This window comes from Stegostoma tigrinum, chromosome 39, assembly GCF_030684315.1.
Source record: "Stegostoma tigrinum isolate sSteTig4 chromosome 39, sSteTig4.hap1, whole genome shotgun sequence".
Classification (NCBI taxonomy): domain Eukaryota; kingdom Metazoa; phylum Chordata; class Chondrichthyes; order Orectolobiformes; family Stegostomatidae; genus Stegostoma; species Stegostoma tigrinum.
This window is the reverse complement of record NC_081392.1, coordinates 6087884-6110065: the sequence shown is the minus strand read 5'-3', so window position 1 is coordinate 6110065 and position 22182 is coordinate 6087884. Positions and strand designations below refer to the sequence as shown.

General features: G+C 52.7%; 1 protein-coding gene across 8 annotated transcripts in view; it reads left to right on the top strand.

The window, feature by feature from the left end:
• The window catches only part of LOC125447679 (homeobox protein Meis1-like), a 318867-nt gene that overhangs the window by 238789 nt on the left and 57896 nt on the right, over positions 1 to 22182 (top strand). For all 8 annotated transcript variants that reach the window (XM_059640899.1, XM_059640898.1, XM_059640894.1 and 5 more), the window contains exon 8: positions 9185 to 9330. In XM_059640899.1, the coding sequence (XP_059496882.1) occupies positions 9185 to 9330 (146 nt within the window). The remainder of the gene's footprint in view (positions 1 to 9184; positions 9331 to 22182) is intronic.

The window sequence follows — 22182 nt, the reverse complement described above, 5'->3', positions numbered from 1 at the left end:
CGGGATGTGATTGTTGCTGTTGGATCCAGGATGCAAATGTTGCTGGGAGCCGGGATGCAAGTGTTGCTGTTGGAGCAGGCATGTGATTGTTGCTGTGGGATCTGGGATGCGAGCGTTGCTGTTGGAGCCAGGATGGAAGTGTTGCTGTGGGAGCGGGAATCGGAGTGTTGCTGTGGGAGCGGAGATGAGAATGTTGCTTCGGAGCAGGGATGTGTGCATTTCTGTGGGAGCCGTGACGTGAGTGTTCCTGTGGGAGCCGGGAATGGTGTGTAGTTGTCGGAGCGAGAACACAAGCATTGCTGTGGAAGCCGGGATGGGTGTGTTGCTGTGGGAGCCAGGAATGGAGTGTTGTTGTGGGATCCAGGATGCGAGTATTACGGTTGGAGCTGTGGGAGCCAGAATGAAAATGTTCCTGTGGGAGCCGGGAGTGGAGTGTTGCTGAGGGATCCAGGAGACGAGTGTTGTTGGGGGATCTGGTATGGGAGTTTTGCTGTGGGATTCGGGATGGGAGTGTTGCTCTGGGAGCGGGGATGCCATGTGTTGCTGTGTGAGCTGGGATGTGAGTGTTGCTTTGGGAGTTGGGATGTGAGTGTTGATGTTGTAACTGGGATGGGAGTCTTGTTGTGAAAGCTGGGATGCGAATGTTGATCTGGGAGCAGGGATCCGAGTATTCCTGTGGGAGACGGGATGCAAGTGTTCCTGTGGGAGCCGGAGTGGGAGTTTTGCTCTGGCAGCTGGGATGGTAGAGTTCCTGTTGGAGCCAGGATGAGAGTCTTCTTGTGGGACCTGGGAATGTTGCTCTGTGAGCCGGGATGAGGGTGTTGCTGTGGGATCCGGGAAGGGACAGTTGCTGTGGGGGCAGGAATGCATGTTTTTCTGTGGGAGCCGGGATGAAAGTGTTGCTGTGGGAGCTGGGATGCGAGTGTTCCTGTGGGAGCTGGGATGCGAGTTTTGCTGTGGGAGCCGGATGGGAGTGTTGTTGTGGGAGACGGGATGGGAATGATGCTGTGGGAGCTGGGATGGGTGTGTTGCTGTGGGAGCTGGGATCGGTGTGTTGCTGTAGGAGTCGGGATGGGACTGTTGCTGTGGGAGCTGGGATGGGAGTGTCGATGTTGGAGCTGGGATGGGAGCCTCGTTGTGGGAGCTGGGATGTGAATGTTGCTGTGGGAGCTGGGATGCGAGTGTTGTTGTGGGAGCTGGGATGTGAGTGTTGCTTTGGGATCCGGGATGTGAGTGTTACTGTGGGAGCCTGGAATGTAGTGTTGCTGTTGGAGCCGGAATGGGAGTGGTGCTGTTGGAGCCGGGATCGGAGTGTTGCTGTTGGAGCCGGGATCGGAGTGTTGCTGTTGGAGCCGGGATGGGAGTGTAGCTGTTGGAGCTGGGATGGGAGTGTAGCTGTTGGAGCCGGGATGGGACTGTTCCTGTGGGATCTGGGATGGGAGTGTTGCTTGGGAGCAGGGATGTGTGCTGCTGTGGGAGCCGGGAATGGTGGGTAGCTGACAAGGCCAGGACGCAAGTGGTGCTGTGGGAGCCAGGAATGGAGGGTTGCTGTGGGAGCAGGAATGACTGTTTCTCTGTGGGAGTCGGGAATGGAGTGTTACTGTGCGAGCTGGGAATGGAATGTTGCCATGGGATCCGGGATATGAGTGTTCCCCTTGGAGCCAGGATGGGAGTGTTCCCGTTGGAGCCAGGATGCGAGTGTTGCTGTGGGAGCCAGGATGCGAGTGTTGCTGTGGGAGCCGGGATGGGAATGTTGTTGTGGGATCCGGGATGGGAATGTTGCTTGGGAGCAGGGATGTGTGCGTTGTTGTGGGAGCCATGATGTGGGTGTTCCTGTGGGAGCTGGCAATGGTGTGTAGCTGTCGGAGCCAGGACACAAGCATTGCTGTGGGATCCAGGATGGGACTATTACTATTGGAGCCGGGATGCGAGTGTTGCAGTGGGAGCCAGGATGAAAATGTTCCTGTGGGAGCCGGGAGTGGAGTGTTGCTGAGGGATCCGGGAGATGAGTGTTGCTGAGGGACCTGGTAAGGGAGTTTTGCTGTGGGAGTCAGGGATGCCATGTGTTGCTGTGGGAGCCGGGATGTGTGTGTTGTTTTTGGAGCTGGGATGGTAGTGTTTTTGTTGGAGCTGGGATGTGAGTGTTGCTGTGGGAGCTGGGATCGGAGTGTTGCTTTGGGAGCAGGAATGTGAGTGTTGCTGTGGGAGCTGGGATGTGAATGTTGCTTTGGGAGCAGGAATGTGAGTGTTGCTGTGGGAGCTGGGATCGGAGTGTTGCGTCGGGAGCAGGAATGTGAGTGTTGCTGTGGGAGCTGGGATCGGAGTGTTGCTTCGGGAGCAGGAATGTGAGTGTTGCTGTTGGAGCCCAGATCGGAGTGTTGCTGCGGGATCTGGGATGACAGTGTTGGAGCCGGAATGGGATTCTTCTTGTGGGAGCCGGGATCGGAGTTTTGCCGTGGGATCCAGGATGCGAGGTTTCCTGCGGGAGCCGGGATGTGATTGTTGTTGTTGGAGCCAGGATGGGAGTGTTGTGGGAGCCAGGATGGGAGTGTTGTTGTGGGAGCCAGGATGGGAGTGTTGTTGTGGGAGCCAGGATGGGAGTGTTGCTGTTTGAGCCGGGATGCGAGTGTTGCTGTGGGAGCCGGGATGTGAATGTTGTTGTTGGAGCCAGGATGCCACTGTTGCTTTTGGAGCCAGGATGGAATTGTTGTTGTTGGAGCAGGGATGGTGGTGTTGCTGTGGGAGCCAGGATGGGAGTGTTGCTGTTGGAGCCGGGATGGGAGTGTTGCTGTGGGAGCCGTGATGGGAGTGTAGCTGTTGGATCCGGGATGCGAGTGTAGCTGTTGGAGCCGGGATGCGAGTGTTGCTGTTGGAGCCGGGATGCGAGTGTTGCTGTGGGAGCCGGGATCGGAGTGTTGCTGTGGGAGCCGGGATGTGAATGTTGTTGTTGGAGCCAGGATGCCACTGTTGCTTTTGGAGCCAGGATGGAATTGTTGTTGTTGGAGTTGGGATGGTGGTGTTGCTGTGGGAGCTGGGATGGGAGTGTTGTTGTGGGAGCTGGGATCTGAGTGTTGCTGTGGGAGCCGTGATGGGAGTGTTGCTGCAGGAGCCGGGAATGGCGTGTTGCTGTGTGAGCTGGGATGTGAGTGTTGCTTTGGGAGTTGGGATGTGAGTGTTGATGTTGTAACCGGGATGGGAGTCTTGTTGTGAAAGCTGGGATGCGAATGTTGATCTGGGAGCAGGGATCCGATTATTCCTGTGGGAGACGGGATGCAAGTGTTCCTGTAGGAGCCGGGGTGGGAGTTTTGCTCTGGCAGCTGGGATGGTAGAGTTCCTGTTGGAGCCGGGATGAGAGTCTTCTTGTGGGACCTGGGAATGTTGCTTTGTGAGCCAGGATGAGGGTGTTGCTGTGGGATCCGGGATTGAAGTATTGCTGTGGTAGCCGGGAAGGGACAGTTGCTGTGGGAGCAGGAATGCATGTTTTTCTGTGGGAGCCGGGATGAAAGTGTTTGCTGTGGGAGCTGGGATGCGAGTGTTCCTGTGGGAGCTGGGATGTGAGTTTTGCTGTTGGAGCCCGGATGGGAGTGTTGTTGTGGGAAACAGGATGGGAATGATGCTGTGGGAGCTGGGATGGGTGTGTTGCTGTGGGAGCTGGGATCGGTGTGTTGCTGTAGGAGTCGGGATGGGACTGTTGCTGTGGGAGCTGGGATGGGAGTGTCAATGTTGGAGCTGGGATGGGAGCCTTGTTGTGGGAGCTGGGATGGGAATGTTGTTGTGGGAGCTGGGATGCGAGTGTTGTTGTGGGAGCTGGAATGGGAGTGTTGCTCTGGGAGCCGGGATGGGAGTGTTGCTGTGGGAGCCGGGATGGGAGTGTTACTGTGGGTGTTGCTGTTGGAGCCGGGATGGGAGTTTGGCTGTTGGAGCCGGGATGGGAGTGTTGCTGTGGGTGTTGCTGTTGGAGCCGGGATGGGAGTTTGGCTGTTGGAGCCAGGATGGGACTGTTGCTGTTGGAGCCGGGATGGGAGTGTTGCTATAGGAGCCCAGATGCGAGTATTGCACTGCAAGCCGGGATGTGAATGTGTCTCTGCAATCCGGGATGCCAATGTTGGTGTGGGATCCGGGATGTGAGTGTTGGTGTGGGATCCGGGATGTGAGTGTTGGTGTGGGATCCAGGATGTGAGTGTTACTGTGGGAGCCTGGAATGTAGTGTTGCAGTTGGAGCCGGAATGGGAGTGTTGCTGTAAGAGCTGGGATAGGATTGTTGCTGTGGGAGCCGGGATGGGAGTGTAGCTGTTGGAGCCGGGATGGGAGTATAGCTGTTGGAGCTGGGATGGGATTGTTGCTGTGGGAGCCGGGATGGGAGTGTAGCTGTTGCAGCCAGGATGGGAGTGTTGCTGTGGGAGCCGGGATGGGAATGTTGCTGTTGCAGCCAGGATGGGAGTGTTGCTGTTGGAGCTGGGATGGGAGTGTTGCTGTGGGAGCCGGGATGGGATTGTTGCTGTGGGAGCCGGGATGGGATTGTTGCTGTGGGAGCCAGGATGGGAGTGTAGCTGTTGGAGCCGGGATGGGAGTGTTGCTGTTGGAGCCAGGATGGGAGTGTAGCTGTTGGAGCCGGGATGGGAGTGTAGCTGTTGGAGCCAGGATGCGAGTGTTGCTGTGGGAGCCGGGATGGGAGTGTAGCTGTGGGTGTTGCCGTTGGAGCCGGGATGGGTGTTTGGCTGTTGGAGCCAGGATGGGACTGTTGCTATTGGAGCCAGGATGGGAATGTTGCTGTTGGATCTGGGATGTGAGTGTTGTTGTGGGAGCTGGGATTGGAGTGTTGCTCTTGGAGCCGGGATTGGAGTGTTGCTCTTGGAGCCGGGATTGGAGTGTTGCTGTAGGAGCCGGGATGGGAGTGTTGCTATAGGAGCCCAGATGCGAGTATTGCTCTGCGAGCCGGGATGTGAATGTTTCACTGCAATCCGGGATGCCAGTGTTGCTGTGGGATCCGGGATGTGAGTGTTGCTGTGGGATCCGGGATATGAGTTTTGGTGTGGGATCCGGGATGTGAGTGTTACTGTGGGAGCCTGGAATGTAGTGTTGCTGTTGGAGCCGGAATGGGAGTGTTGCTGTAAGAGCTGGGATGGGATTGTTGCTGTGGGAGCCGGGATGGGAGTGTAGCTGTTGGAGCCGGGATGCGAGTGTTGCTGTTGGAGCCGGGATGGAAGTGTAGCTGTTTGAGCTGGGATGGGATTGTTGCTGTGGGAGCCGGAATGGGAGTGTAGCTGTTGGAGCCTGGATGGGAGTCTTGCTGTTGGAGCTGGGATTGGAGTGTTGCTGTTGGAGCCGGGATGGGATTGTTGCTGTGGGAGCCGGGATGGGAGTGTTGCTGTTGCAGCCAGGATGGGAGTGTTGCTGTTGCAGCCAGGATGGGAGTGTAGCTGTCGGAGCTGGGATGGGAGTGTAGCTGTCGGAGCTGGGATGGGAGTGTTGCTGTCGGAGCCGGGATGGGAGTGTAGCTGTTGGAGCCGGGATGGGATTGTTGCTGTTGCAGCCGGGATGGGAATGTTGCTGTTGGAGCTGGGATGGGAGTGTTGCTGTGGGAGCCAGGATGAGTGTTGCTGTGGGAGCAGAGGTGCGCAGATTCTGGACATTGGGGGTTTGTAGACCATGAGAAGTGAGGATGAGGAGCTGCGGCCTTTCAGATGCATTATTTAGATCCCCTGCAGGCAAGCTGTTAAGCTTTTTACTTGCCTCAGGGCAAAATAGCAGAGCAGCTGTTGGAGGCCCCTCATTGTATTCTGATGAAAACAGTATAAATATATTAATTCCTGACCAGCGAATCCAAATAGGAAATGGAGAGGCTGGCTGTGATTGGCTGGAAACTGGATAGCATGGATGTCTGATAGCCAGTGTGGTCAGCACTGTTTGGAAGTAAAATATTGTTTGTGTGTCTGGATCTGTGAGCATGTGAGTGTGTGATTGTGTGTGTGTCGGTGTGCACATGTGTCCATGCATGTGTCCGCGTCTCCGTTTGTTTCCATGTATATCTGTGTGTGTGCATGTGTATGTCTTTGCACGTGTCGATGTGTATCTCTGTGTGTGTATGTATGTTTATGTCTGTCTATGTCCACATGTACATGTGTAACTGTAGCTGTGTGTGTGTGTATCTGTATCCGTGTGTGTGTGTGTGTATCTGTATCCGTGTGTGTGTGTGTATGTGTAAGTTTAGCGGTGTGTGTGACAGTGAGATACCACATTCCACATGCACATCAGCTACCGTAAATGCTTACGTTGCTATGGGCTGTGGGATTGTACTGTATAACCTGCCAGAGTAGAGATTCCTAGTCCATGACTGAACCACTATTGATACTTTGGAGGGTGGGTAATGTGAAGTGATGGGATGTGGGTGTCACTGACAGGGTCAGCATTCCTTGCCTGTCCCTGGTTGCCCCCTTGAGAAGGTGGCATTGAGCTGCCTTCTTGAACTGCTGGAGTCCTCCTGCTGTGGGTTGATCAACAATGCCCTGAGGGAGGGAACTCCAAGATCTTGACCCAGCGACACTGAAGGAACGGCAATATATTTCCAAGTTGGGATGGTGAGTGACTCAGAGCAGAATGTGCAGGGGGTGGTGTTCCCATGTATCTGCTGCCCCTGTCCTTCTAGATGGAAGTGGGTCGTGGGTTTGGAAGGTGCTGCCTGAGGGTTTTTGGTGAATTTCTACAGCGCATCTTGTAGATGGTACACACTACTGCGACTGAGCTTGGGGGGAGGGAGTGAATGTTTGTGGATGTGGTGCCAATCGAGCGGGGTCTGCTTTGTCCTGGATGGTGTTGAGCTTCTTGAGTGTTGTTGGGGCCCAGCCAGGGCAAGTGGGGAGTGTTCCATCACCCTCCTTATTTGTGGCTTGTAGATAGTGGACAGGCTATGTATTTGGTGTTAAGTTACAAGGATTTGACTAATATGGGAAAATTCTGAGAAAACTATGAATGTACCGACCCTACAAGGACTGCAGCAGCTCACCACCACTTTTAAAGGGTATTTAGGGATGGAGTATAAAATGCTGGTTCAGCCAGTGATGCCCGCATCCCACGAAAGATTTTCTTAACATTTCACCTGTTACATGTTTTCTTTTGAAGCATGAACTTTTTCAGATGTTAGTGTGACTGAATTTGGAGTTCTGTGTTTGGTTTTGGTCTCTTTTCTTGAGAATATGCATTAGAATCATTCAGAGAAGTGGGTCCTGGGTTAATGGCCTTATGAAGGAAGGATTCACTGGAGTTTGGAAGAATGAGCAGCAATCTTATTAAAACAAGCCTGATGATGCTGTGGCTGTAAGAGATGTATTTGATGCTCATTTTATTTTTGTGTGAAGAAAGATTAAGGTGTTGAGAAGTCTGCTGAAAGCCAACGATGTAAACAGATTGTCAGGCCTTAATTTTGTTTTCACGTTGGAACAATGGAAGCAACATGAATGGGTGCTGGTCAAGCTCCCACAGAATCACGATTTTTAGCTTTAGCTCCAGCAGCTTCTGGAGTCTTGATGCAAGATGTGGAATCTCTTGTTCCTCTCTCTGTTACAGCTAAAAGCTAGGGTTCCCCTCCTGTTGCTAGGATTGCATGTGAGACAATCTAATTTTGCTGAATTTGCCTTTGCCAGGGGTGTGTTTTTATGGGATGTTACTATATCGGAACTATATCGGTAGTTAATTTATATAGTATTTGGTTAAACATTTCTGTAAAATTGGAGTTAAGCCAATTCTTCTATTTTTATTTTGTCTGTATTTTCGTTATATAGTTACGTAAAGTATGTTTCATTTCAAATCTGGTAGATTGACCAATCGAATTGCATCTGGATCACAGTGCCTGGCACTTACATTTAAAATAAGAAAATGTTGGGGTTTAGACTATATCCTCAATATATTTTGTGGAGATTTGTTCTGGCCCTTAACACAAATTAGATTCTGTCTATCGACCATCGGACAGGGTCGATGATCAGAGGATCTTTCTCCTCATGGAGACGGTTTTGAAACATGAAACATTCTGGGAAGGTGATGGCCCAGTGGTATTATTGCTGGATGATTGACCAAGGAAACTCAGCTAATGTTCTGGGGTAGCCAGGTTCAAATCCCACTATGGCAGATGGTGTAATTTGGATTCAATAAAGAATCTGGAAATAAGGGTCTAATGATGACCATGAATCCATTGTCGACTGTTGGAAGAAGTCCATCTGGTTCACTAATGTCCTTTAGGGAAGGAAACTGCCATCCTTACCTGGTCTGGCCTGCATGTGACTCCAGACCCACAATGATGTGGTTGACTCTTAACTGCCCCCTGGGCAATAAGGGATGAGCAATAAATGCCAGCGATGCCCACATCCAATGAGTGAATAAGAAAAAGTAAGGTGTTGAGTGGAGTGATGGTCACTGTAGTCTTAATCCAGTGGATCTAGATAATGCCTTGAGGACACAGGTTTAGATCTTGCCCCGCCTTCTGGCAGAACCTCAATCGAAATAATCAGCAATGAGTCGCTTCAGGAGGAATCAGAGACACTGGGACTGTTTGCCTTCAGAAAAAGGCTGAAATGAGGGTCAGTCAACAATTTCAAAATTGTGAGGGGTCAGGACTGGGTAGACATGGAGACATCTGCCTGTAAAAGGATTGAGAACCAGTGAGCTTAGTTTAGAAAAGTGGGTGTTTGGGGTCTGGAATGTACTACCTGGAAATTTGGTAGAGGCAGATTTGATGAAAACATTCAGGAGGGGAATTGAGTGGTTATTTAAACAGAAACAATGGGTAAGGAAAGGAGGAACACACAGTAGGTTGGCTTCGGGTCAGAATGCGCAGATACGATGGGCTGAATGGTCTTGCTCTGCACCCCAACCATTCTGTGAATGTGGAGAAGTATTTTCTACTTCTTCAGGGGGCCATGACCTGCTGGAATTCCCCACTGTAGGGGTTGTTGGAAGCTGGGGATACAAGCAGTTCAGAAGGTGTTTATATGGTGGATCTTCTATAGGATCTTGTTGGTAAATATGAGACTTTGTAGGGTGGCCGTTTGTAAATCAGAGTCCTCCTGTACTCAGGGTACATTTTTGGTCGATGAGGGAGTCGAGGGTGAGTGGACTTAAAGTTACACAGTCAGATCTGATTGGACACTTGGCGCATTTTTTGTGACTGATTCCATGGCCTCTCCCTCCTCAGGTGATACATTGGACAACAGCATGGCATCACCTGGCACTGGTGACGATGACGACTTGGACAAGGACAAGCGACGTCAGAAGAAAAGGGGCATTTTTCCCAAAGTGGCCACCAATATCATGCGAGCCTGGCTGTTCCAGCACCTCACGGTAAGGGGAAAGCAGGGGTGGGTGGGTGTAAAATCTCCGTCATCTGCTCCACAGCCTCCATAATCCAACAACCCATCCAAAATTTCATAGGACATCTCAAACCTCAGTGTGGCACGAGGAGTTTGCCACACAGGAACAGGCCACTCAGCCCATCTATATTACGCATTTGCTTTTACACTGCTCCTCCTTCCCAGATTGTCTTAAACTCCGTAAGTCCCATGGGGAGTCACTAATTAATCCCTGTGTGTGAAGCTCATTATGGGTTCCTTTGGTCAAAGCCTGTCCAGCTCAAACTCACCACCTGAGCCTATTATAAAGCAGACCCTGTCCACAGTTTCATTCATAGACGTCTATCCCTACAGTGTGGAAACAGGCCATTCGGCCCAACAACTCCACACTGACTTTCCGAAGACGATCCCACTCGGACCCACCCTATCCCTGCATTTCCCATAGCTAACCCACTTAGCCTGCACATCCATGGACACTATGGGTAATTTCCCATGGCCAACCCACCGTAACCTGCACATTCCTGGGCACTATGGGTAATTTCCCATGGCCAACTCACTGTAACCTTCACATCCCTGGGCACTATGGGTAATTTCCCATGGCCAACCCACCATAACCTGCACATCCCTGAGCACTATGGGTAATTTCCCATGGTCAACTCACCGTAACCTTCACATCCCTGGGCACTATGGGTAATTTCCCATGGCCAACCCACCATAACCTGAACATCCCTGAGCACTATGGGTAATTTCCCATGGCCAGATCACCGTAACCTTCACATCCCTGGGCACTATGGGTAATTTCCCAAAGTCACCCCAACCTAACCTTCACATCCCTGGGCACTATGGGTAATTTCCCATGGCCAACCCACCATAACCTGCACATCCCTGAGCACTATGGGTAATTTCCCATGGTCAACTCACCGTAACCTTCACATCCCTGGGCACTATGGGTAATTTCCCATGGCCAACCCACTCTAATCTGCACATCTTTAGACTGTGGGAGGAAACTGGAGCACCCTGAGACAGGGGGAAAATGTGCAAACTCCACACAGACAGCTGCCTGAGGGTGGAATCAAACCCAGGTCCCTGGCTCTGTGAGGCAGCAGCGCTAACCACTGAGGCACCCCGATCCCATCTAAGGAATGTGTTCCTTCATCATTAAGGAAGACACTGGCTATTGAATAACCAATACTATTGGGTATTCCACTCAAAGAGGATAATTGGTGCAGGGAGGAGTGGGGGTGCGGTTGGTGCGCAAGTGATACCATTGGACTAGTAACACAGACTAGAAACCCCAGTTTCATTACCTTGGGGTCAAAGGTTCAAATCCCACTCAGGTCAATAAATGGAATCTGGCACTCACTCAATGAATTGATTTGGAATTGGAGGCTAGACTCAGCAGTGTTGACCAGGAAATATCATTGACTGTTGTGAAGCAATAGCTGGGTCAACATGGTGGCTCAGTGGTTACACTGCCAGCTCACAGCACCAGGGACCCAGGTTTGATGGTTTGCATTGTCCAGAATGGGCTCTACATGTAAATATTTTATGGTTAAACAGTGGTCATTAAAAGCATTAAAGAGGGAATAGGAAATAGCGCTTTGTGAGTTACCACGCTTAACCTACTTTATCTCATCTTCCTGGGTGGCCCGTCCGGGGTGAGGATAGTGACCTAGTGATAAAATCATTGGACATGTCAATCACAAGTCCCTGGTTAATCCCTTGGGCCTTAAGTTCAAATCCCATTGGGGTGGAATTTCTATTTGACTCATAAGTACACTGGAATTGAGGACAAAGATGGCGGCCATGAAATCTTTTCAAGTTCCACCTGGTTGACCATTGTCCTTTAGGGAAGGAAATCTGCCCCTGGTGGCAGAGAGAACACATTGCGGGTGTTCACCAAGGCAGCAAGGGACGTTTGGTAGACATCCTGAAGGATTCTAGAGCCGGAGTGAGCTTCCATGAGACCATGGAGGGGTTTGAGCATGAGGCAAAGCTTCCTGGTGCCCAGGGTCTACCACGTTTGATTAACCTCTTCAAAGGATTTGGCCTCCACTTTGCTTCTTTTTCGGCTCTGTACTTTCCCCTGTAGGTCCAGGACATCCATTCAGGATAAGAAAGAAGGACTCAGTCACCTCTCACTGTCCCTACAACCTCCTCTGACATTCCCCCACCCTCTGTCCTCTCTTTACCCAGGCCGCGTGTTTCTCCTGATCTTTGTCACTCTCCTCTCATCAACGATGAACTTTGCTTGCAGTGTTTGAAAGGATCACACAAGACTGTCAGGGTTTGCTACTGTCCTGTCAGCCCCTTCCCAGTCTTCTTCCAGGTCATGACCCCTCCCAGAGATTGACCAGGCCACAACTACCTCCTCAAGATATGACAGGGTCATGACCCCTTCCCAGGATGTGACAGGGTCATGACCCCTTCCCAGGATGTGACAGGGTCATGACCCCTTCCCAGGGATTTGGCAAAGTCATGACCTAGTCCAAGTGTCTAGCAGGGTCACGAACCTCTCTCTTGGATTAAGCAGCCATGAATCACCCCCACCCCGGGATCTATAGGGTCACGACTGCCTTCCTCAGTATTTGACCAGCTCGGAGCCTCATCAAAATTTGACAGGCCATTCGGCCAATGGCAAGGCCCCATTTGGCAGATGGTGGGTGGGGTTTGGGGGATGATGCCACATTCCTGCAATTGTGGGAAGTGGGTTGGATCAGAAAATGCCACTTATCTATGGTTCCTGGCCTCCCCACCCTCCAGGATTCCATCCCTTCTCCAACGGACAGGCTATGGGGACAGCAATGAAAAGGACATGGGGCAAAGGTAGCCCTGACCTCAGTGAGGGACAGAATAGGCTTAAAATGCTGAATGGCCTGCTGTGTTCCTCACGACAGCCAGGATTGATATTCCCAGTCTACTTATTCCAGCCTGGCAGGGGGAGCAGTTTGAGCTCTTTGGGGAGGCTTTGAGGACATTCGAGTGGGTGAGCCTACTTCCTATTTCTCACATCGGGGCCTGGAGCAGATCAGCCATAGTCTTGTTGAATAGCAGAGCTGGCTCAAGGGGCTGAATGGCCCACTCCTGCTCCTATTTCTAATGGTCTGAAGCACCTCTTTTGTCCTCCTGCCGCATTCCGAGTAGAAGGGCCGATTTGGGAATTTGGAGTTGGGAACACTGATGGCACATCCTCAGGCGAGATGACAAAGTGTGGAGCTGGGTGCATCTTAGGAGCAGGAAGGCTAATGTTTCGGGCCTAGACCCTCATCTGCAGTTCCCTTTATCTCTGATATATCCTCAGGCGAAGCTGGGCTTGAGTGAACATTACTGCGCTGTTGGTGGGAAAGCAGTTATTGTGTCATCATTTGATCATTTACTTATGTGACATGTGGGCATCACTGGCAAAGCCATTGCCCGCCCCCAATTGCCCCCTGAGAAGGTGGTGGTGAGCTGCCTTCCTGAATCGCTGGAGTCCATGTTGACCCACAATGCCCTTAGGGAGGGAATTCCAGGTTTCTGTCCCAGCGACTCTGATGGAACAGCGATGTATTTCCAAGTCAGGATGGTGAGCAGCTTGGAGGGGAACTTGCTGATGGATTTGAATGATTTTACCTCGACATTGCTGGTGTAACATCTCCAGTGTTTCGTGGTGTCAAATCTCCAAAGCCCAGCAGAGCACAGGATCACCGCCTTGGGTTTGAGATTCTGGTCCTCAAATACTGTTTGCCTCAGCCAGCTGAGCTGTAGACGAAGCCAAATCCCATCATCTTTGTCTGCCACTTCCTTGAGGAGGCTCCCAAAGTCCACAAACTGGTTGAGGTTTTGCAGCAACCTGCGAGACCTCCTCTCCACCCTCCTCGCAGGAAAACCACAAGCACAGAGAGGCCGAGACTAGTTTAGCCAGCCATCAATCCGAAATCCAATGTAACTCTGACCTCGGTTATGCAGCTCCAGTAAGCAGGCGCTACCCACCTGCACTCTCTCAGAGACTGTGCTACAGTCCCCAATTTCAACCTCACCTCAGCAAACAAGCCTTTCCCTAAAAACCCAGAAAATCCTGCTCCAACAATTCCCAAGGCACAACATCGCCCACCATCGATTAAGGTGAACACACACCGAGACAGAGACATACACCAATACACACACAATAAAGTGTATGCGCTTTCACAATGGCACACATACTCACACACAGACACACACACTCACACACAGAGCCAGACACACACAGACACAGACACACACACACAGACACAGCCAGATACAAATGCACACTCACACACAGATACAAACAGACACACATTCACACACACACACACACACACACGCACACACACACACACGCAGCCAGATACAAACAGAAACACACTCACACATACACACAGGCAGATACAAACAGACACACACACACACACACACACACACACACACACACACACACACACACACACACACACACCCCGACAGGAGTGCATGCACAGACACAGACACACACACTCATAACACAAATTATCGATTGTGAGTTTTATCTAATGTTAACTGTGCTATATTTGAAATCCCAAATGCGATGAAAGCTCCTGGCAATTGTCCAAATGAAAATTGGACGGCGAATGTTTGGTGTGAAAGCTTCTGGGGGTTATTTTGGTAAACGATGAAAACAAGTGCTAAATAGGTGCTGTGCTAATCAGACATCCCTGTTTGAAAACCTAGTTTGAACACACAGTTCTGGGGCTAATTGCTGATTACCATAACTTGCGCTCGCCTGCTGGGGTTAGTCAGAAGCCTCCAATCTGTGCATAAATCCTGAAAAAGATGCTATTTCTGTGGAAAACCCACTCCCAGGGAAATTGTGCCTGAGACACACACACACACACACACACACACACACACACACACACACACACACACACACACACCTCAAGAGGGTGCAAAGATCCAGGGAGACAGACCTTGGGATCTCAGACATGGCCAGGGAAGGAGGGAATGCCCCTCTCCTCAAGTGAGGATGAAATTCTTCCTCATCATCCTCCTCCCCCTGCCCTGCTCCCATTCCTCCAGCTAACCATGCCTGGTCATACACTTTGGTAGCAAGTGCCAAAGGGCTGAATATTGCTGGGATGGGGAAAAGGCAGCAGCGAACAGTCGTACAGAGGGATCTGAGAGTCATACAGCACAGAAACAGACCCTTCAGCCCAACTTATCCATGCTGACCAGGTTTCCCGAACTTTACTAGCCTCAGTTGCCTTGTGTTTGGCCCCTATCCCACTGAACCTTTTCCTAGTCATGTTCCTGTCCAAATGCCTTTGAAATGTTGTCATTGTACCTGGCATCGAGCACTTCATCTGGCAGCTCATTGCACATGCAAACCGACTTGTGCATAAATCACAAAAACTTAGCATCCACATTTGACAGGGAGGGCAAATAGAATGTGAACTTTATTTCGAAGGAAATGGTGCATTAAGAGAGGTGGGTTTTTCCGAAACTATATAAGGCACTAGTCAGATCACACGTGGGATACCATAAACAGATTTGGGCCTCCTTTCTTGGGAAAGATTGTCTGATGTTGCAGGCAGTCCTGAGAAGGCTCACTAGGCTGGCACTGGGACTGACGTGTGGAGGAGAGGTTGTGTACATTGGGCTGGTGTTCATTAGAAGGATGAGAGACAATCTTATCGAAACGTATGAGATTATTCAGGAACTTAACAGAGGAGAAGTGGGTCGTTTCCCCTTGTGGGGGAGTTCAAGACCAGAGGGGCATCATCTCAGAATAAAGGGTGGCACATTGAAGATGAAGACGAGGAGAAATTTATTCTTTCTGAGGGGAGTGGATCTGTGGAATTCTTTACTTCCGAGGGCTGTAGAAGTTGGCCGATTAAGTACTTTAAAGGCCAAGATGGAGAGATTTTTCACCCGAAAGGTAAAAGGCAGGAAAGTGGAATTGAGGATTGTTACATCAGCCATGGTCTCACTGGATGGTGGAGCAGACTCGATGGGCTGAATGGCCTGAGTCTGATCTGATTCACCAGGGGAATGCATGGCCTCCTGTAACGATTATGAGGAAGGCATGACGTGGCGATAAACCGTCTCAACGTGCTTGAATATTGAGGATTGGACTAGACACTGACAGAGCCTGTGGTGGGGATTAGCCTGTGTACCTCACTGGGTGGGAAGGTGATTCACACTGAGGGAGGTAACATGGTGTGGAGCTGGATGAACACAGCAGGCCAAGCAGCATCAGAGGAGCAGGAAGGCTGAGGTTTCGGGCCTAGATCCTTCTTCACACTGAGGGAGGGCAGGCTTCTGCTTTCTGACCGAATCACAAAGGAGATGCGTAGCCTGTCAGGGCCACAGGGCCCACTAGATCTCCCACAGCTGATTGGCTGCTGACAGGATTCCCATGGGTGGTGTGAGGGACCGGTGACAATCAAAGCCATGGCTGGCCAATCAGAGGCCGAAAGATCCTGAAATGCCCAAGGCTAATGCCCCCACACAGCTAACCCCCCACCCCCAACTGGGCATGGAGGATGGAGGATCACCCGCGGTGATCGGGTATATAGAGGGAGTCACGGGGATCTGAAGCCAGGGCTGGGAGGCAGGCCGTCAGTGGAGGACCCCAAAGAACTCCAGGCCTCCACCCAGAACCTCCACCATTCATCACTTTGTGCAGATTGAGAGACCATCCTCCACAGACCCCTACCCCACACCGCACACACCCTCCCCACATTCCCTCACCACACACCCCCGCACCCTTCCTCGATGCTGCCTGGTTTCCCAGCAGCTTAGTACCCTGGCCCCCACCCCACTTCCTAAAGGCCCTCTCTCATGGGCATTAATCCCCAGGGGCCTCAGCTGGTGACTTGTTGAGAAGGGGGAGCTTGGTCCTTCCCTCATACAAATTCAAATCCCTCCACACTCCCCGCACCCCCCTACACAGCCCCCACACCCCCTATCACACCCCCCACATCCCTCCCTCCACACCACCCACACCCCTCCCTACACCCCCCCAACACCCCCTTCCACATTCCCCACATCCCGCACACCCCTACACACCTCTCTACACATGCCCCACACCCCCTATCACAGCCCCCACACCCCCTTCCATACACCCCACACCCACTTCCACACACCCCACAACCCCCTGCACACCTCTCTACACACACCCCACACCCCCTATCACACCCCCCACACCCCCATCACACCACCCACACCCCTTTCCACACACCACGCACCCCGCTACACACCTCCCTACAAACCCCCCACACCCCCTATCACACCCCCTATCACACCCCCCATACACCCTTTCACACACCCCACACATCCCACATACCCCACACCCCCTTCCACACACCCTGCACCCCGCTACAAACCTCATTACACACCCCACACACCTCTCTACACGCACCCCATACCCCTACACACCTCCCTACACACCCCCCATACCCCCTTCCACATACCCCACACCCCCCTACACACCTCCCTACATACACCCCACCCTCCCTACACACACCCCACCCTCCCTATACACACCCCACACCCCCTTCCACACCCCCCTACACACCCCACACCCCGCTACACACCTCCCTACACCCCCCACATCCCTCCCTACACACACCCCACACCCCCTTCCACACCCCCTTCCACACCCCCTTCCACACCCCCGATACACCTCACTACAATCCCCCACATCCCTCCCTACACACCCCCCACACCCCCATCACACCTCCCACACCCCCTTCCACACACTCCACACCCCATACACACCTCCCTACACACCCCCCACACCCCCATCACACCTCCCACCACACCTCCCACACCCCCTTCCACACACCCCACACCCCATACACACCTCCCTACACACCCCCACACCCCCTTCCACACCCCCCCTACACACCTCACTACAGCCCCCAACATCCCTCCTTACACACCCCACACACCCCCTTCCACACCCCCACATCCACACCCCCACACCACCTAGACACTCCCCACACTCCCCAACACACTCCCCTCATATACCTCCACACCCCCCTACACACCCCCAACATCCGCTACTCACCCCCTTTCACACCCACTACACGTCTCCCTACACACTCCCCACACCCCCCACAGCCCCCTTCACACACCACCCTCACACACCCCCACACATCCCCCACAAACTACTCCATACACCCCTCCACAACACCCAATACGCAACCCCCTACACACTCCTCCACACCCCCCCTCACACACCCCCCACACACCTCCACATCCCCCTCACACAGCCCCCAGACACCTCCACACCCCTTACAGCCCCCTACTCACCCCCCACCCACCCACCCCACACCCCCCACAGCCCCCTACACACCCCACAACCCCCTACACACCTCCCACACACCCACACACCCACACACCCTAGCCCCCCTACACACACCCCACACAGCCCCCACCCCCCTACACAGCCCCCACCCCCCACACACCCCACACACCCCCCACACACCCCCCACACACCCCCCAGACACCCCCCAGACACCCCCCAGACACCCCCCAGACACCCCCCAGACACCCCCCACACACCCCCCACACACCCCCCACACACCCCCCACACACCACCCACACACCACCCACACACCACCCACACACCACCCACACACCTCCACACCCCCTCACACACCCCTGCAGCCGCCTACACACCCCCCACACACCCACACCCCCACCCCCCTACACACCCCCCTCATACACCCCCCACACCCCTACACACCCCACATCCCCTACACACCCCCCTCACACATGCCCCACACACCCCCACACCCCATTCACACACCCCCCCACAGCCCCCTACACACCCCCCACAGCCCCCTAGACACCCCCCACACACCCACACACCCCACACACACACACCTCCCACAGCCCCCTAGACACCCCCCACCCTCTACACACCCCCCACAGCTCCCACAGATGCCCATACACCCACACCCCCCACCCCCCTACACACCCACACCCCCCCTCCCCTACACACCCACACCCCCCTCCCCTACACACCCACACCCCCCTCCCCTACACACCCACACCCCCCCTCCCCTACACACCCACACCCCCCCTCCCCTACACACCCACATCCCCCCTCCCCTACACACCCACACCCCCGACTACATAGCCCCCACACACCCCACACCCCCAACAGACCCCCACACACCCACGCCCCACCCCCTACACACCCGACTACACACTCCCCCACACCCCCCACACCCCCCACACCCCCCACACCCCCCACACCCCCCACACACTCCCCCACACCCCCCACACCCACAGCCCCCTTGACACCCTCCACACCCCCTACCCCCTCACCCTCCACCCCCTCACCCCCCACACACACAGCCCCCCCCCTCACATGCCGCCATTTGCCTCCATTTGTTCCCCACTCTGCTGCGTAAGTCAACCAATCAAATCCTTCATAAAGTGACCATCCACCTCGGCTAATCCATGACTGCTGTGAGGGATCCAGTGACCTGCCTGGCCCCGAAACCCAAGCCCCCCCCCCCCCGTCGCCTTCCCAGGCTCAGTTGGAATCCTCCTGAGGCTGGTCCTCGCAATTTACTGGCTCCAGCTCCATACACAGGGAGCATGAGACGAAATAAAAATCCGCGGAATCAGCACAGAGAGATGAAAGGGTAAGCAAAAGGCTGCCGGCACTTTGAATCTGACCATGAGCACCCCAGGGGAAACCTGCGACTCTGTGAGGTGGGCATGTTGTGTATCAGGGGTGGATGAGAACTTTCACAGGAGTGCAGCATATGTACAATGTCCAGGATCTGTGAGCAGGAGCCAAGATGAAAGGAACTAATCTCCCTGTGTCCCACAGGAAAGCATGAACTGAGCAAAAAAATTGGTGGAGAGAAGGGAATTGAGTTGGGATGAGCTGACAAGCCTTCAGAGAAGGCAGCTGGATCAATAAGGGCTGAGAAACCCAATCGATGGTAAAGAGAGACTTTACATGGCTTGATTTTTTTCTCCCCTCTCTCTTTGAGCTTCAGTTCTACAGAAACAGAAAATCAAAACACAGAGACAACGTCTTCAAATTAAAAAAAGCCCCGAGTACAGGCCGTGACTTTGCTGCAAATTCTGCTCGCCCAGTTGAGTTTCAATCTCTGATTGCCTCGAATATAAAATTCTGTCTTCATCTTTGTAATTCCCTCCTCCCTCTAACTCTGTAAGTGCCTCCTTCCCCCCTCTGCAGTTCATCTCCCCCAGTCTCTCTGACCTCTTCATGTGACCGCTCCGCTCCTGCCCCACAGCGTCACAGCCTGCTACACAATCCCGGGCTCCCCAGGCATCACTCCAATGCCAGCCTCACATCCTCCTGAGGGATTACCCACTACCTGAGCATATGCCTGCAACAGCCTCTGAGGCTTGGAGAGGGTGCTGGGTTAATTCCATGGGTATGAGGGACACACCATTTAAATGGGAGAAGCAGGTAGGTCTGCAATCGTTCCTCTTTGAAACAGGGTTTTGAGAGATGTAACAGTAGTCGACAAAACTGTGAATGGTTTCAGTCAAGGAAAAAGGATGAACTTTCTCCACTGGCACGAGGGTCAAGAAAAATGTTCACACTTTCGCCCCTCAGGCAACAGTGACTTACTCTCCCACAGTTAACCCAGACTCTGTCCCTCAGTTAATCCTGACTCTCTCCCTCACAGTTAACTCTGACTCTCTCTCCCTCAGTTAATCCTGACTCTCTCCCTCACAGTTAACTCTGACTCTCTCTCCCTCAGTTAATCCTGACTCTCTCCCTCACAGTTAACACTGATTCCCTCCCCGTCAGTTAACACTAACTCTCTGTCCCTCAGGTAACCCTGACTCTATCTCCTTCAGTTAACACTGACTCTCTCCCCTGAGTTAGCATAGTCTCTCTCTCCCTCAGTTAATCCTGACTCTCTCTTCCTCAGTTGACACTGACTGTGTCTCGCTCACATAACACTAACTCTCCGTCCCTCAGTTAACACTGATTCTGCCCCCTTAGTATAACCCTGACTCTGCCCTCCTCCGTTAACTCTTACTCTCCGTCCCTTGGTTACCACTGATTCTCTCCCTCAGTTAACACCGACTCTCTCTCCCTCATTTAACCCTGACTCTCTCTCCATCCATTAACACTGACTCTCTCCTTCACTTCACACTGATTGTCTCCCCCTCAGTTATGACAGACTCTTCCTCCCTCAGTTAACACGTCTCTCCCTCCCTCAGATTACCCTGACTCTCCTCCCTCAGTTGAAACTGACTAGCTCCCCCTCGGGAAACACAGATTCTCCCTCCCTCAGTTAACACTGACTCTCTGTCCCTCAGTTAACGCTGACTCTCTGTCCCTCAGTTAACACTGATTCTCTCCCCCTCAGTTAACACAGACTCTCTCCCCCTCAGTTAACGCTGACTCTCTGTCCCTCAGTTAACACTGACTCTCTCCCCCTCAGCTAACACTGACTCTCTCCCCCTCAGTTAACGCTGACTCTCTGTCCCTCAGTTAACACTGACTCCCTGTCCCTCAGTTAACGCTGACTCTCTGTCCCTCAGTTAACACTGACTCTCTGTCCCTCAGTTAACGCTGACTCTCTGTCCCTCAGTTAACACTGACTCTCTCCCCCTCAGTTAACGCTGACTCTCTGTCCCTCAGTTAACACTGACTCCCTGTCCCTCAGTTAACACTGACTCTCTCCCCCTCAGTTAACGCTGACTCTCTGTCCCTCAGTTAACACTGACTCCCTGTCCCTCAGTTAACGCTGACTCTCTGTCCCTCAGTTAACACTGACTCTCTGTCCCTCAGTTAACGCTGACTCTCTGTCCCTCAGTTAACACTGACTCTCTCCCCCTCAGTTAACACTGACTCTCTCCCCCTCAGTTAACGCTGACTCTCTGTCCCTCAGTTAACACTGACTCCCTGTCCCTCAGTTAACACTGACTCTCTCCCCCTCAGTTAACACAGACTCTCTGTCTCCGTGAATTACCATGACTGTCTCTCCCTCAGTTAACACTGACTTTCTGTCCCTCAGTTAACACTGACCCTCTGTCCCTCTGTAAAAACTGACTCTCTCTCTCGCTAAATTAGCACTCATTCTCTCTCCCTCAGTTAACACTGACTCTCTCTCCCTCAGTTAACACTGACTCTCTCTCCCTCCATTAACACTGACTCTCCCCCCACTCAGTTAACACTGACTCTCCCCCCCTCAGTTAACACTGACTCTCCCCCCCTCAGTTAACACTGGCTCTCCCCCCCTCAGTTAACACTGACTCTCTCCCCCTCAGTTAACACTGACTCTCTCTCTCCCTCCATTAACACTGACTCTCACTCTCCCTCAGTTAACACTGACTCTCTCTCTCCCTCCATTAACACTGACTCTCTCTCTCCCTCAGTTAACACTGACTCTCCCCCCTCAGTTAACACTGACTCTCTCCCCCTCAGTTAACACTGACTCTCTCTCTCCCTCCATTAACACTGACTCTCTCTCTCCCTCAGTTAACACTGACTCTCTCCCCCTCAGTTAACACTGACTCTCTCCCCCTCAGTTAACACTGACTCTCTCTCTCCCTCCATTAACACTGACTCTCTCTCTCCCTCAGTTAACACTGACTCTCTCCCCCTCAGTTAACACTGACTCTCTCCCCCTCAGTTAACACTGACTCTCTCTCTCCCTCAGTTAACACTGACTCTCTCCGCCTCAGTTAACACTGATTCTCTCTCTCCCTCCATTAACACTGACTCTCTCTCTTCCTCAGTTAACACTGACTCTCTCTCTCCCTCCATTAACACTGAGTTAACAGTATCTGCCTCCCTCTGTTAACACAGACTGTCTCTCCCTTTCAGTTAACACAGACTCTCACTCCC